The 17,446-nt window shown below is 38.0% G+C and overlaps 1 protein-coding gene across 2 annotated transcripts in view; it reads left to right on the top strand.

The window, feature by feature from the left end:
• Positions 1–12,318, top strand: part of SKIL (SKI like proto-oncogene) — a 40,024-nt gene extending 27,706 nt beyond the window's left edge. The window contains exons 6-8 of one of the 2 annotated variants that reach the window (XM_075937932.2): positions 1,734–1,772; positions 2,665–2,889; positions 6,317–12,318. In XM_075937932.2, coding sequence (XP_075794047.2) covers positions 1,734–1,772; positions 2,665–2,889; positions 6,317–6,478 — 426 coding nt within the window. In that variant the 3' untranslated portion in view covers positions 6,479–12,318. The remainder of the gene's footprint in view (positions 1–1,733; positions 1,773–2,664; positions 2,890–6,316) is intronic. The other variant, XM_075937934.2, reaches the window with a different exon arrangement.
• The last annotated feature ends 5,128 nt before the right edge of the window (positions 12,319–17,446 follow it).

The raw sequence follows: 17,446 nt of genomic DNA, 5'->3' as shown, positions 1-17,446 counted from the left end.
CCATTAATGGCTATCTAGCTCTCTTTTGAACCCTGTTAAAGCCCTGGTCTTCACCACATCCTCTGACAAGCACTTTGACAGGCTTACTGTGCACTGTGTAAAGAAATACTTCCTTTTGTTTTAAACCTGCTACCTATTAATTTCATTTTGGTGACCCCCAGTTCTTGTGTTATTGGATCAAGTATATTTCCTTATTTACTTTCTCCACACCAGTTATGACTGTGTAGATCTCTATCATATCCCTGCTTAGTCTTCTCTTTTCCAATGTGAAAAGTCCCCGTCTTCTTAATTTCTTCTCGTATGAGAGCTGTTCCAATCTCTAATCATTTTATTTTCCTTTTCTGCACTTTTTCCAATGCTTGGAGATCTTTTTTGAGATGAGGAGCTCACATCTGCATGCAGTCTTCAAGATGTGGGTGTACCATTGATTTATATATAGAGAAGATATTCTCTTATTATTCTCCATCCCTTTCTATATGGTTCCTAACTTCCTTTTTGCTTTTTTGACTGCACTGTGCATTGAGTGGATGTTTACAGAGAACTATCCACAGTGACTTTTAAGAGCTCTTTCTTGAGTAGTAACATCTAATTTAGTCCCCATCATTTTATACGTATAGTTAGGATTATGTTTTCCGATATGCATTACATTGCATTTATAAACATTTAAAATTCATCTGGCATTTAGTTGCCTACTTTTGTGAGATGCTTTTGAAGCTCTTCACAGTCTGCTTTGGATTTAACTATCTTGAGTAGTTTTGTATCATCTCTAAATTTTGCCACCTCGCTGTTACCTTTCTCTTTTCTGAAAACTTACCATTTATTCCTATCTTTTGCTTCTTATCTTTTAACCAGTTATCAGTCCATGAGAGGATCTTCCCTCTTATCCCATGACAGCTTAGTTTGCTTAAGAGCCTTTGGTGAGGGACCTTGTCAAAGGCTTTCTAGAAATCTAAGAACTTTATATCTACTGGATTCCCCTTATCCAAATGCTTGTTGACCCCCTTGAATGAATTGTTGTGGATTGATGAGGCATGATTTCCTTTTACAGACACCATTTTGACTTTTCCCCCAATAAATTATGTTCATCTGATAATTCTGTTTTTTACTGTCATTTCAACTAATTTGCCTGGTATTGAAGTTTGATTTATTGGCCTGTAATTGCCAGGATCACCTCTAGAGCCCTTTTTAAAAAATTGGTGTCACATTAGCTATCCTCCAGACATTTGGTGCAGAAGATAATTTAAAGGATAGATTACAAACCATAGTTAATAGTTCCGCAATTTCACATTTGAGTTCTTTCAGAACTCTTACATGAATGTCATCTGATCCTGGTGACTTGTTGTTGATTTTATAATGTGTTCCAAAACCACCTCTAATGATGCCTCAATCTGGGACTGTTCCTCAGATTTGTCACCTAAAAAGAATGGCCCAGGTTTGGGAATCCCCCTCAGAGCGTCAGCTGTGAAGACCGATGCAGAGAATTGAGTTTCTCTGCAATGAACTTATCGTCCTTGAGTGCTCCTTTAGTATCTTGATTGTCCAGTGGCCTTTTGTGAAATTATAAGTATTATCTTTTTCTCTGGTTCCATATAGTACTTTAGTTTTCAGTTCACCACTTCTGCCAGCTTCAGACATATTTATTTGCCGTTTAGGCTTCTTACAAGGATTTATCTTTTATAATAAATTTTAAATCAAATATTCTAGCAAAGTGTGTCTGTTTTTTCCCTTTGCAGCAGAAAAAAATCCCTCTTCTTGAAAGTCTGTCATCACAGGTTTGGCTCTTTTTTCTTAAACTCAAATCAAGACAAAATTAATTTAAATACAGAAGATTTCTCTCCTTCCTATTTCTAATAGCTTTCTATAGCTAGCCTTAAAATCATCTCTTCCATAGATAATTTGCAGAAAAATTATGGTGTAGGGACTGAATTGAAAAAAAGCTAAATGTAATTATTGTAAGCTCTCATCACAAACTAAACTCTGCCCACTTGAGGCCCCAAATCAAGATGCCACTCTCATCAGATTTTTAATGTTTTCATAATGTGATTCTCTCTTTCTCGTGCGCTTTGCATAAATTTATGTCAGTTGATTGCTATCTTAGTATCATATGTTGTATGACCAGCAATAAAATACTGGTAGTTAATTTGCATTTTAACATTGGTATAATTAACTTTAGAATCAACACAACAGAAGTAAAAGAGGACAGCTTTTGCAGATTTTGGTGTAAATCACTAGTTTGATTACACCTGGTTCAAAGACTTAGCTTTCATTTTAAAAAATATTAAAACTCCAGAGGAAAAGATAGTAATATCCAGAAAAAATACTGACATGCTAAGCTGCCAAAAGTCAGCCAAGTTCGATCTCTGAATTTTCATGTAAAAGAACAAATGTAATTTTATTTTAATTTGTTTATAAAATGAAACCACTACTCATATAAGTTAACTATTGTGACCAGTGGTTTGGTTTCTGGAATCTTTGGGGGGTTTGACACTATTACTTTGATACTGCATAATTACTACAGAATTCAATAATACTGTTTTTACACAGAAACAAAGTGCACTTTGTTTGTTTTTCCATTCAGATACCCATTTAATTTAATAGAAAAATTATTTTGATTATAGTGATTTTAGAATCGCTCTTGGTATAATCTTCATCTTTTCTTGACAGGAAGTGGAAATGTTAAGTAACTCTAAAGTTATGAAGGAACTAACTGAGGAGCAGCAAAATTTACAGAAAGAACTTGAATCTTTGCAAACTGAGCATGCTCAAAGAATGGAAGAATTTTATGTTGAGCAGAGGGACTTGGAGAAAAAACTGGAACAGGTGATGAGGCAAAAGTGTACCTGTGACTTCAATTTAGAAAAGGATAAAGAAGCTGAGTATGCAGCACAGGTGAGGAAAAGTATTTTGAAGTCTTTTGTGTTTTGTTCACTTCCACCTTGTTAATTATGAAATTTCTAAGTAAAGATAACTATATTAAGCTGTTGCCAGCTCAGCTTGTAAACTTTATTATGAAGTGTATGTTATCTGTACCACTGCCATCTTTCATCTCCTTCTTTGGCCTTTCTCCTTTTGTTCACTTAATGGCAACTCAGCTCATAGGGATAGGACATCTGTGTCCATGGCTGTTAACCAACACTGAACAGGACTACAGTACAAGAATTCTTTACTGTTCAGTACCTTTCTTCTCCTTAGAGGTTATGCAGTTTTGTTATCTTTGAGGATGCCTGCATTAAATTACCCATATTTCAATAATTCAATAAAAACATGACACTTTAAAAAATGAGGCAAAAATGCAATTATAATAAAATGGTTTGCTTAATACAGCTAGATTTGCACTTAAACTAAATAAAATATTCTCATTGTAGTACAGGGGAAAAAAGAATACTTGTATTTCTTGAAAGCAACCCCTTCTCTGGCCCCACTTTGGTTAGACTGGTGGTTTCCCTTGGTGTCAGAGTCCATTACATTATTAGGTGAGGCCACCTCTACTTTTCATAGAAACATATGATTAAGAGTTCTGTTGGAGAGGAAGGTTACAGTCTGGGTTTCTCATCCCATGACAATCCCATGATTGTCTCTTGATTCATTACCTCTGGAAGGTCCCCCAGCTTTCCTGTCTCTAAGGCTCCTATGTCAAAAGCTGTGGTGACTTTTCACTTTATTAGACTAAATAACTTTTAATCTATATCATTGTTGTTTTCTGTAGGAACTAGGTGCCTGGCATCCTGCTGGAGACTGTTAAAAATCATGTAATAGGACAGGCCTGGGCAGGATACAGCCTGCGGGCCGAATACGGCCCACCAAGCCACTGGATTTGGCCCAGGCCGGCTCCTCTGCTTTCCTCCTCTGCTCAGAAAGCAGCTGCGAGGTCATTTCTCTTTAAACCTGAGAGTCTAGAGGAGAAGGGGAAGACTTCAGGTGTAACTCCCACCCCCAGCACAATCCCATTGGCTGGCTTCTGGCCAGAAATTGGCCAATGGGAGCTTCCTATTTGAATAACAGGCAGCACATGAAGCACCAACCCCCCCCCCTCCACTCCCACCCCCCTCCTCGCTCAGTTATTCACACAAGCACATGGCCATGCAGCCTGTGCAGGCAGGCAGTCTGAGAAACTTCTAAAAATTGTAGTGGAGTCCTCCCCCCCCCCTCCCCATCAAAAAGTATTGCCCACCCCTGTAATGGTGTAACCGTGTAACCTCTAAAAATTGTAGTGGTTACATGCACTGCAGGATACTGCAGAGCCCACAGAGAAGCTTCCTTGGGAGAGGTGCCATCAGACTGCTACCCTAGCTCCTGGGGGGGGGGGGAATCTTTGCTGCCCCAGCTCTTGCTCGCCTGGCTCCCGGGGAGCCAGCTGAGAGGCATCAACTGATAAACAGCTTATTGGTTAAATGGTTAATCGGCTATACTCTAACATCCCTACTAGATACATGGATTCTGACCCCTGGACTGCTGCCTCTGATACAGAGACTTAAAAGCTGGCTCCTTGCACATATCAGCTCCCACCTGTGCCCCCTGCTGACACACTGCTGCCTGATAGAGAGGCAGTGGCATGTGGGGTGCAGGAGGCTCCATAGGAGCCAATATGCATGGGGAGCCATCTTGAAAGCCAGCTTCCTGTGTACTGGCTCCTGCCTGCCTCCCTCACTCTCCATGCTGCTGCCTCTCTATCAGAGGCAGCAGCACAGGGGTGGGGAGGCATGCGGCTTGGTGGGATCCAGTACTCATGGGGAGCCAGCTTTTAAGCTGGCTTTCCCCAGGCATTGGCACCTGCCTGCCCCTTGCAATGCTGCCAAACACATGAAGGGCATCCCTGTATCCTCACAGAGGATATGCTTCCTGTATCAAGATGTCCTAAGAGCTGACAGTGGTGGAGCAACCCTTACTGGTCCTAGCTCATTCCACCAGGGTGTGTGCCTCCTCCTTTAGCCTTCCTGGCCCACCTCCCTATTCAAGACATTGCAGTCTCACAATGTGGTCCTTCGTGCATATGTTCATGATGCATTACGATATCTCTCAGCAGTCCAGATTTGATGCTAGGTTTGGCAAAGGTGTGTTGCTTTCAACATGTCCTTAAACTACTACTCATTTCCACAGATACTTCTTGGAGTCACCTACTTTGAATGTACATGAGCATGCAGTTGAAGATGAAAAGACAGTTACCTGTTTCCCTAACTCATGGTGTTCAAGATGTATTACGCATGTCCATTCAGCATCCTGACTACTTTTCCCCTCTGTCAGAATCTCTGGCAAGAAGGAACTTGGGGAGGGAGGGACCTGGCAGCGCCCCATATAGCATGGCATATGTGTGCTACTCCAGAGAGTGCAGGGGGAAAATTTTCTGGCACCAGTGCATGTGGCAAGCACAAACATCTTTGAATGGTGTCTTTTGTTTGTTCCATTATCTTTCCTGGCACAGAAATTAAGCTTACTGGTCTCTATTTTCCTGAGTTGTCCTTATTTCCCTTTTTATAGATAGGAACTATATTTTCCCTTTTCCAGTCTTCTGGAATTGCTCCTGTCTTTCCATGATTTTTCAAAGATGATCACTAATGGCTCAGATACCTCCTCAATCAGCTCCTTGAGTATTCTAGCGGGCATTCCATCAGACCCTGATGACTTGAAGACGTGTAACTTTTCTAAATGATTTTTAACTTATTCTTTTTCTATTTTAACTTCTGAACCTACCTCCTTTTCTCCAGCTTTCGCTATTGTACACATCCAATCACCACTAACCTTCTTTGTGAAAATTGCAACATGTTTTAACTTATACATATGTATGTAGGTAATGTAAATAGTCTTCTTCTCTTTAGTTTACACTGTTCTCTTTGAACTAAAGATACCATCATGTCTTATTCTGGTGACCTCCTTAGTAGTAGAGGCATATTAAAATTAATGCCTGCAGAATAAAGTAGGATTTTATCAAACAAAACAAATAAACCGAGAGAACAAAAATAATAGAATACAATATGGGTTTCAAAAGCATACTGGTCACTGGCATAGGCTTAACATCTGATTACATGTACTGATGGTATGGTGTGGTATGACAGTTCATATACTAATATGAAAAAATACAAATATACACAATGTGGGGATCTACTATGGTACAACATTGTTACTACTAAATGGTGTACTAATATATGGCAACTTTTTGAAAGATTTTTTTTTAAAAGTATGTGAACTGGTCTGGCATACCTTATTCATCTGAAATATTTTTGTCTGATATTTAGAACATTAGTGAGCTGTTTCAATAAATTAATATATGTAAATTAAAGAGAAAAATTGCTTTCTCCTTTCTTTTTAATTATTTGTGCAGTTGGCAGAACTGAGACAGAGACTGGATCACGCAGAGGCAGATAGACAAGAGCTTCAGGATGAACTGAGACAAGAACGAGAAGCAAGAGAAAAGTTAGAGATGATGATTAAGGAATTGGAGCTTCAGATTTTGAAATCTTCAAAGAATGGAAAAGAAAAATAGAAGTTGGTAGAGGAGAACTCAGTTATATTCTTCAAACCAGGTTTTTGGTAATTGAACTGTGCGCAGTTTGCCTGTATGATAAGATAAGGTATTTCTAGTTCCCAAACTGAAAACCAAGGTGATAATATATATCTTGATATACATGTTTAGATTTTCTTAACTAATGAGAATCTGCATTTATTTGTACTGGTGTTTTTTCCTCAGACAGCTATTAATAATGTGAAGCCTTTTGTTTTAGAAAAGTCAATTTCTGCCTATATTTCTAATGCAGTCTTGAAGGCTGTGCACCTTTTGAAAGCAGAATTGTATGTTTGAATATACCATAGTCATTTTTATTTTGCTACCTATTTCACATCCAGTTATACAAATATTTTTTTATTTTAATGTTTTCAAAACCTAAAATAGAAACACAGAATTTAGGTTACAATAAGGATTCAGTGACCATAAGGGCAGCTTTTCATTTGTAAATTAATGCTACATGTTGGCAAGCTGATAAAAGGAGACTGATTACCAGAAATTTACTAGACCGCCTTTGCTTTTTCCATAATTTCATCTGTATGAGTTTTCAAATGGTGGTTTTAATAGTTGCTATTAAATGTCCATTATCAAAATGAAAGAATTTAAAAATGTACATTGTAGCATTCTGATGGCACGCCAAAGGAACGTAACATTATTATGCATTTCTGTTTGAAAAGGAACAACTGAAATGGAATCCTATGTATTGTGAAGCTTAAAAATCTCCTTCCCTTTGCTTTCATATCCTCCCTTATCCTTCCCCCTTCCTTGGGAAGAAGATAGAGGCTTTTCAGGTAACAACTATAGAAAGAAAGTCTTTTTTTTTTTTTTTTTTTTTTAATGGGGGCTATATTATGGAAACCCTACATATATGGGTTAACATTGTTTTGAAAATTTAATACTATGGAGAGTAACAGTTATCACTCCTAAGCATTAGTTACTTTGATATTCAACAGTGTCTCTTGTCTACAGATTTCTTTTGGTATGTAGAAACAGGCCTTATTGACACGTAGGTAATTAGTGACAAGGTTGTGGGGTTTTTTTTTAAGTCAAATTTTGAGCAGTTACATTTTGAAATTCATTTTGATACTTTGTATGGTTAAATACCATGGGAAATACTACCATAATCTGCAAAAGTACTGCGTGTTTGGTCCATAATGTTTAAAAATGGATAGAAGTACAGAATATCTAAATTGGTGTACCTGACATTAATGTTGAAAAATCCTGATACAAAGGGTTAAATTTTAAGTGTGGTGTTAGAATCCTGACACATTAAATGAATTATTACAAAAATAGGTGAAAAATACAGTTTTGTCCTCCTTTCCAAAAAGCTGGAAGGATATCTAACAGACTTTGTTGATTAGAAATAGTAGTAGTTCCATGTTCCGTGTAATATGATCTGAATCCACTATTAACTGAAATTGTTTTGCTGTGATGTTTGTCTTTGTTGGTCTCACAAGCGTTACATTTGTGTTAGATAAAACCATGAATAAAAATGTCAGCTTCCATTGTTCTGAATTAGCTAAAATTAAAAATTTGCTTGCATTTTAATAATTTCACACTATTTCAATGAAATAGCAAATATTGTACAAATAAAGATTAAGCTGGTATGTGTGCCATATACTGCTTGTTCAGGTTTGGAGAAAGAAAATTAAGCATATGTATTTGGCACCTTTTAGAATTTTAATAAATTATTAATAGCCCATCTGTACCAAAGATTAAAGCAGGTTAAATGAAGTAGTTTGAAACATTGTGTCTCTTGCCATTATGGATTACAGAGTACAAAATGTTCACTCCTGCTATCTTTGGATCATTTTTTTTTTAAAAAAGGTATGCCTATCTATACTGGGCAGGCCAAATTATTTAAATTGAGTCAAGAGGTGGGGATGCAAGTGCCTATATGGTCCCTGTATGCATGTGTATTCAAAGTCATGTCCATTTGCGTTTAAAAAAAAAAGTACTATGGTATACACAGTCAATACAGCTATGGGGAAATTAGCTTCTAGTTTAGTTTACACACCAATAAACCTGTTAACCATATTCCAACTGCAAAATCTGTATTCTTGGGTATTGGTGCCTGAAAGAACACAGCTTGTTTTCAAATCTCAGTTGTGAATGCTAGTTGACAGCTGGGAAAAGCCCTATTTTCTGATAAACTGAAAATGTTTGATTTGAATTTCATTGAGGCAATCAAGTCAAAATTCCGTTATGCCCATTTTAGTTACTTTTCAGAGTGTCTCTTGCATTTCAAACCATTTTGTATCACATTATTTAATCCTCCATGTAGCTAGTTCAAGAAGATTAACAATCTTTTAAAACCCTATCTGATTTACCACAGGCTTCAGAGGGGTAGCCGAGTTAGTCTGTAACTGGAAAAACTTAAAAAAATGAATAGTCTAGCTGCACCTTAAAGACTAACAAAACATGTAAATGATATCATGAGCTTTCATGAGCACAACCCACTTCAGTATTTCACATCTTAGATTTTCTGTCTACACTAGGTGATTTCTGCAAAATTTCCCATTATTGCCACTCGTTCAACTTACCAGTGGTAACAGTGGGAGTTGAGCCCTACTGTAGGCAGTGCTCTATTGATCTACCAGCGTCATAATCAGAGCTCGACAAACAATGTGATCTACAAGCCCGTGGCGAGTAGATTACACCCCCGGAAGAGCCGGCGCAAAGCGATCTGCGCAGAACGATCTGCTCATGCGCAGAACGATCTGCTCATGTGCAGAACCATGAGGCTGGCAAGCGGGGCTCGCCACCGCTCAGTGAGCCCTGGTCATAATTATGGGCCATCTAACTCTGTTTAAAAACTGCTTGTATAAAACAGTGTTAAAATACTAGTGGGCTATTATCTATATTAGTATTCCCATTAGTGCAACCAGAAGTGGCGCTGTAGTAAATTTCAGGAAAACAATTCTAATAACTCATACAGACACTTAAAATGGATGAAAATCTTTTAAAAGATAACCTTGTAAACATACCATTTAATACTAAAGTTTACAGTAGTTTTAAATTACTGTAATCCTGCTACATTGAGTAAAGAAATAGTCATTTTAGGTTCTTTACATCACAAAATTTTTACATATGTAGACTTAATTTTATACAAATTTTAAGTAATACAATATATACAAATGTGCCATAGGTTTTGTGTCCATAGTCACTGAATGATAGTTTTCTAGTAAATTGTAAATACTGTATCCGTTCTAGAATAGTTTTATGTTGAGCTGTTTCACTGACTTGGAGTAGTCTTGATTAATTGCTTTTTTGACAATGTAGCTAGAGATTTGGAATGCCCATTTAGAGCAACTATTGGCAAAAGTGAATGTCAGAATGAATTAGGTCCCTTAGCCTTATGATGCTCACTTACATATAAATAGTGAAGTTTGTTTTGAGTTGTTTGTGTTTGATCTTTTAGACAAGAAGTTTGTTTCCCAAATTTTCCTAATATTAATTTAAAAAAAAAGACTATTTTAGTCTTAATTTTAAAAGCTGCATTAATGAACACCTAGAAACAAAGTTGCCTAGAGCACTTTTGGAAGAAAATTAAGTAGTTTTCAACATAAATGCCTAGTTTATTAATATACATTTGAATGTAAAGGAAAACTTTCATACACTAGGAGCACTCAATTCTGTAAGAAAAATGTAATGACTTTAGAAGAGCAGTACATCTTTTTGCAGTTGTGGAAGCTATAAAATCACCCAGATTCACATATGCAACCATTTTAACACTAGATAAAGAGTTGTTAACAAAATTTTGAAGTTAATTCAAGGAAGTTGCTTTATTTTTTGTTAGCATCTAATTACTCTTTAGCTTTAGCATCTGGCTAAATATAGTAATTATGTTTTACATTCTTGAAGTAATTTTATTTTATATTTAATATATTAATAAGTTAGGTGTAAAATTATTTGTATATAGTAAAGTTAAAATGCAGTTACTGAAGTAGGCAAACTTAGAGGGAATATAAGGCTGCTGATAGGCTGGTCTGTCAGGCACTGCTCAGGCACACCTTTTGGGAGTCAGGAACAACTTTTTATTCATACATTCTTGGTTTTGTTTGGAAAAAGTAATACATTAAATTTGGAAAATTAAATTTTCGAATAATTATAATGATGGGATATGACATTCTAGAAACATTTTTTGAGAGATTAATTGTGAAGCTTCCTAAAATTCCCTTCTTGTTAGAAGGGTATATGACTTTGTATTTTTCTCCTCTGCACTTAATCCATGTAATCAATCAACATGACAGAACTTATTATAAAAACAAAAAGTTAACAAAATAATGCACCTACCTGTAATTGTGTGCTTGCAATGTTTAAGTAATTTTATCTAAGCTGTCAACAATAAAATATCTTAGTACAAAAAGCTGCAGATTTCAGTAATTTTACATTCATTTATTGCATTTGTAGTATGAGAATCAGTCACACATTTTCCTTATTGGAATGTTGGGTCTAGAATTTTATATTTGTTACATTTCTCCTGTAGTTCAAAAAGACAGTCAGTTTTCTGCCTAATAATCACTTTTCTTAAAGTAAAGGTCATCAACTTGCCAACAGCATGGCACATTTCATGGTATGTCTCCATTATTATTTATGATAGCAATGTTTTGTTTCTGATAAGTTCCTGTTGCAGTTGGAAAATGTTTGAAAAATTGGTGGGTTGAGATATTTCTTCATCAAGCACAGCAAATCAAAAGATTTTAAAGAACAAAACACTTGAAATTCATCTAAATGTAATAAAATCTATTAAAATATTTTTCTTCAGATATAGATACCTCACTTGAAAACAAGGAAAGCACAATTGTACTGTATTTAAAGTAATTCTAGGAAATATGAAAGTTTGTCTAATATTTTGCTGCGGTTATATTGCCTTCCAGGGCTACAAGGTCTGTGATTGACAAAATCTATTTTTGTGTTTTCATGCTCACTGTTGGAAGTATTTATTGATGCTGACATAGCAGTATAATTAATCTTTCAAGTAAAAAAAATAACTGGTGAAACATTGTAGAATCTATCTCCAATCAAAGCAACAAGTGGAATAATTATTCTGAAATTAGTAAAAAGCTTGAGATAAAATGATCAAAGCCTTCAACAATTTTTATTTTCTGCCAATGATGTACAGATTTATGGTTAGAATTGCTGTGGATGCATTACATGACATGCAAAGCTGTCCTCTACCTCACGTGAAATTAACCAATATTTTATATGGTTTTAAGTAAAACATGATGCATCTATCTGGTTTCTTAGTTTACAAATTTTGAATTATATTTATTGAAATATGACATACTGTGCTCTTAGCTTATACCTCAATTGTATTTTGTGCTGTTTTCCATTTTCATGCATTGTAAATACTCTGTATAGATTGTGCATTCAGATACAAATAAAGAACTGTACTGTCAAAACATTTATTTACAATGCTGAGTGAATTTATGGATGGCCTTTCTAAGTACTGCTGTTCTACATGGGTCATTGGAACAGTCAGGGCTTGCTTTCAATAACCACCTAACCTTGCTACAAAATACTTAGGGTTGGAGGAGAGTGTTTGAATGAAAGGGCTGAAATCCTTGCCCCCATTAAAATTACAGTGAAATCTTTGTTATCCAGCACTCTGTTAACCAGAAGACTTTAACTAGCATTGCCCCCAGCCACAATACTGTCACATTTTCAGGCATACTGGTCTGGCTTGCTTTACCAATATTAAAAACTTGAGTCTTACTATTATTGTCCATTGGTTTTTCCTAGGCTGATGAGACCCTCTGATAACGGGAATTTTTAGATAACTGGAACACCCTAATCCCCGAGCGAGCTGGATAACACAGGTTGTACTGTAATAGCAAAATTCCTATTGACTATTATAGGACCAGTATATCTTAGGAATGTTTGCATTCCTAAAACTTGTAAGTCTGTTTTCTGTAACTGGCTGTTTTTAGAATCAGTATATTACCTTTTGGAATTATGAAGCCAGATTTCTATATACTGAAAAATACTGGTATTTATATAAATAAAACCTCTTTTGTATGCTTAGCAGATTCTGTAAGGCAAACAGGCCTTTCCCCTGGTTAGCTATTGTAAAAATACACTATAGACTATTTGAGAAAGTGAAAACCCTAGCAAATTTATTAAAAAAGAAAATCCCACCCCTCTCTTTGCAACCTGAAAATACATAAGGTACACGTTACCATACGCAATATGTTGGTGACAAAGGAATTTAAAATCGCAGCAGGCATTTCTGAATCTTCTGATTCTGCAGAGCAATTATGCTGAGAAATTTCCCACAGTTGATGTGGGAGTTGTAGATAAGTTTTCAAAATGCTTTAAAAATAAAAATGTGCAAGTCTGAATATTTTCTAATGTACTAATAAATCAAATGGGAATGTAAAAGGTTAACGGCTTACCCTTACTGGCATGCTTACCTGATAACCAGTGAACTGGTGGGGTGGGCCACGCAGGAGCAGCCCTCTGTCCACTGTGACCTGGCTAGCAGGACCTCAGCTACATAGGGCCCAGTGGAAGCAGCTCCTTAGATGCAGTGCTGTGGGTACATCTTGGTGGGATCCCAGCTGCAGCTGGCTTGACTGGGCAGGAGCAGCCTGCTGGCCCATCCGGAGAAGCCTTGTGTCCATGGTGCGACAGGCCCAGCCTGGCTGAAGGAGCCCTGCAGCCACAGCCATTCTCCAGGGTTAACTGGTTAGATGATTGAAATTATATCGTTTAACTAGTTAACTTTTTAAAGGGGTTTTTATATACCTAAAATCAATGTCCGTGAATGTAATTTTTCAGTCCCCAACCATCAGAAATCTCATATACCAGTAGGAAACTTTTACTATGTTGGGACCTGTTCCTGTAAATACTCTATGGCTAGTTGTCCTATTAAAGCTGAACAAACTCCTGCTGTAACACCTGTTGAAATCAGTGGGACACTTTCTGTTTACTTAATGGGCGTTGGATCAGGACTTTTTATATTCCCCTGTAATGACTGAAGTTTAAAACAAAGATTCTAGTAAATTGATTATTCTCTTTAGAAATAGTTCACAAACTACAGAGATTTCCTAGCTGATTTTGCTCTCTTGCTGAGAGTGTTAAAATATTTGCTCTATAATATTGTTTGGTGATTATGGGATGGGACTAGATCTTGGTTCTGCTCTTGATCATCACAAAATGTAGTGTGGTTGTGGGCAAGTCACTTAATCTTTGAGTGTACAACAGGAGTACTTCCTTATCTCACAGGGATAAATTCATTAAAGTTTGTGAGGAGCTCTGACGAGTAGAAAAAGTGAATAAATAGCTATAATTAGAACAGTAAACCTGCTAGCACATACAACTTAGTGTTTTTTGCATCTTTTGAGTAGTCAATGTATCTGTGACATGCTTTTTCTAGGTATCCAGATTAATCATCAATCTTAATTCTTCAAGTGTTCGTGTCCATTCAGCGTAAGTGTGTGTGCTTGCCCCATGGATTGGTGCCAGAAGATTTTCCCTCAGCTGTATCTGGAGGGGACCGGTTCCAGCACTCCCTGGAGTGGTACATATGTGCTGCACTATATAGGGTACTTAAACAATAAATAGTCTGGTAGCACTTTAAAGACTAACAAAACATGCAGATGGTATCAAGAGCTTTCATGGGCACAGCCCATTTCTTCAGGTGACCGGAGTTTTGGAAGTCCAGAACCAAGAATAAATAAGGGAAGAGGAGTGGGGGAAGGAAAAGAAGGAAAAAAATTTGGAAAGGGGGAGAAAGGACATTGGATAGATAAGTTTCAAAGGGATAGCCGAGCCATTCTGTAGTAGGAAAAACTTAAAAAACAACAGTCTATTAGCACCTCAAAGACTAAATAGTTAAAAGAGGCTGATAAGAACCATTAGTTTGCACTAGGAAAGGAAGAGTACTAACACCAGATTCTACACAGACATCAAGAACCATTGGCACCTTCATTGTTTGGTTGGTTGATAATGTGCAAGCCATCTAGTATTGCGATTTAGACCATTTGCATAAAGTTAAACTTGAAAATGAAGTGGAATTCCAATCCTTCTCTGTGTATTTAGCTTGTGGAATTGGTCTGAAACAAAACTCCAACTTATAGATCCCTTAATGAGTTTCCAGGGACGTTAAAGTGTTCCCCAACAGGTTTTTGTATGTTGCCTTTTCGGATATCTAATTTTGTCCATTAATTCTTTCCCATAGAGACTGTCCAATATATATTGCAGTGGGGCATTGTTGGCATTTGATGGCATAGATCACATTACTGGATGTGCAGTTAAATGAGTCTCTGATTTGGTGGCTTATGTGGTTGCCTCCAGTGATGAAATAGCTTGTATAGATGTGTGGGCAGAGTTGGCACCAAGATTGATTGCAGGGGTTGGTTTCTGGATGCTTATGATGTAGCTCTGTGGCATGGTTACCGGAAAGGACTTGTTTCAGGTTAGGGGGTTGTCTGTAATCAAGAATAGGCCTTTCCCCCCAAGGTCTCTGAGAGTGAGGGGTCATTTTTCAAGATAGGTTATATATTGTGGATAATGCGTTGGAGGGGTTTAAGTTGTGGACTGTAGGTAATGACAAGTGGAATTCTGTTGTGTTTTCTTTTGGGTCTGTCTTGAAGTAGTTCATGTCTGGGTACTTATTTGGCTCTGTCAATCTGTTTTTTCATTTCACCAGGTGGATATTTCAGTTTTAGGAATGCTCTATATAGATTCTGTAAGTGTTTGTCTCTGTCTGTGGGATTGGAGCTTGGCTGTATACAATAGACTGATAAATGAGTCTGGGACGGAAGCTAGAGGCATGAAGGTAAGGTAGGTTTCCAGTATAGGGTGGTGGAAATTTGTCCATCATTTAATTGTACTGTAATGTCAAGGAAGTGGATTTTTCTCGTGTAGACTAATTCAGGCTGAGGTTGATGGTAGGTTGAAAGTTGTTGAAATCCTTGTGAAATTCTTCAAGGGTCTCTTTCCCATGGGTCCATATGATGAAGATGTCATCAATGTAGCGTAAGTAAAGTAAGGGCTTTAGGGGGCAAGAGCTGAGGTAACGATGTTCAAGATCAGCCATAAAGATGTCATATTGTGGTACTATGTGCTGCTGACTTGAAGATACAAATTGTCTCTGAATTGGAAGTAGTTGTGGGTGAGGACAAAGTTGCAGAGCTCTAATCAGGTGTGCATTGCTGTCATCAGGGATGGTGTTTCTGATGGCCTGTAATCCGTCTTCATGTGGAATGTTGGTGTAAAGGGCTTCTACGTCTATAGTGGCCAGGATGGTATTTTCAGGTAGATTACTGATGTTTTGTAGCTTCCTCAGGAAGTCAGTGGAGTCACAGAGGTAGCTAGGAGTGCTGGTAGCATAGGGTCTGAGGAAGGGGTTCAATGTAGCCAGGTAATCCTGTTGTAAGTGTGCCAATGCTTGAGATGATGGGTCGTCCGGGATTTCCAGGTTTGTGTATCTTGGGTAGCAGATAGAAAACTCCTTCTTGGGGATCTGTGTGTGGGGGGGAGGGGAAGAGGGGAGTGGTGTTAGTATAAATTTAGTCCTGAGCAGAATCAGAAAGTTTCATGAGTAGTTGTTTCAGGTTTTTTTGGTGTTCTTTAGTGGGATCACAGGAGAGAGGCTTGTAGAATCTGGTATTGGTGAGTTGTCTGGTTGCCTCCCGTTCATAATCTGTTCTGTTCATGATGACTACAACGCCTCCTTTGTCGGCCTCTTTGATTGCACTCTTTGAGGTACTGCCGGACCTCTTCCCCCTCAAAGTGTATGCCATTGTGTTTGGAGCTGTTTGCTCCAGCCCTTGCTGTTGCCTTGTACTTTTGATTACTAGTTTTTTCACTTGTAAATAGTGCCCTCTTAGCGCTATTGCAGTTTTTAGCTTTAGGGTCATAGCTTCAGGACGGGACATATCCCAATCTCCTGACTTCACACTGTGTGCTCTCTGCAGGAGGCCTGTGCCATTCAGCAACCCACATTACAACTGCCTTGGTGTTTAGGAGTCTCATGTTAGAGAGAAATGCTGAATTTGTAAATCTTTTCAGGCTAACACAGTCATTAGACTCAAGTCCTCCTTTCCCCTTAGTGCCAATGTTCGGACTTCCACTCACTTAGACTACCTTCCTGCACTCGTACCAATCAAAGTGCACTTAACCACAATCTCAGCCTTTCATCCACCAATTCAAGGCCAATTGGTATTTTCTTGGGACATGACAGACAGATTCTTGAAGGGCCATGGGAGGCCCTTCCTGCAGTTTGTATTCCTCTGCCCCAATGGAATCTTACCTTGATCCTTGCATGGCTGATGGGGCTGCCCTTTGAACCAATGCCTTCCTGATCTCTTTCATGCTTTTCTTCCAAGATGGCCTTCCTGGTGGTGATTACATCTCCTAAGAGGGTATCTGAGCTCCATGACATGATGTCATAACCCCTCTATACTGTCTTCTTAAAAAAAAAGAAAAAAAAGTGCAACTTTGACACCCAGCCTGCCTTATCTAAGGTGATCTTCGCTTTCCACATGAGTCAGAACATCTTCCTCTCAGACTTTTACCCCCAGCCACATCTGACCAAGGAGTTGCTCCTCTATGCTTTGGATATTAGGAAGGTGCTTGCTTTTTACCTAGAATGGACAAAACTTTTTTTTATAAGTCCTCTCAGCTGTTTGTGGCCTATGCCGAGTCAATGAAGGGCCTCCTAAGTGTCTTCGCAGAGAATCTCCAAATGGATTACCTCTTGCATCCTGATATGCTATGAATTGGCATGGTACAACTGCCCCCTTGGCGAAGGCACATTACATTCGACCAGGGCACAGACCTCTTCAGCGGCCTTCCAGGCCCATGTTCCTATTCAAGACCTCTGCAAGGCTGCAACATGGTCTTTGCTACATACATTCATATCCCATTATGCCATCACGCAGCAAGCCAGAGATGATGCTGCGTTTGGCAGAACTGTGTTGCTTTCAACATGTGATTAAA

Source organism: Pelodiscus sinensis, chromosome 10 (assembly GCF_052426305.1).
Source record: "Pelodiscus sinensis isolate ZL-2025 chromosome 10, ASM5242630v1, whole genome shotgun sequence".
Taxonomy (NCBI): Eukaryota; Metazoa; Chordata; order Testudines; family Trionychidae; genus Pelodiscus; species Pelodiscus sinensis.
The sequence above is the reverse complement of the archived record's forward strand: the minus strand, read 5'-3'. Positions and strand labels throughout refer to the sequence as shown.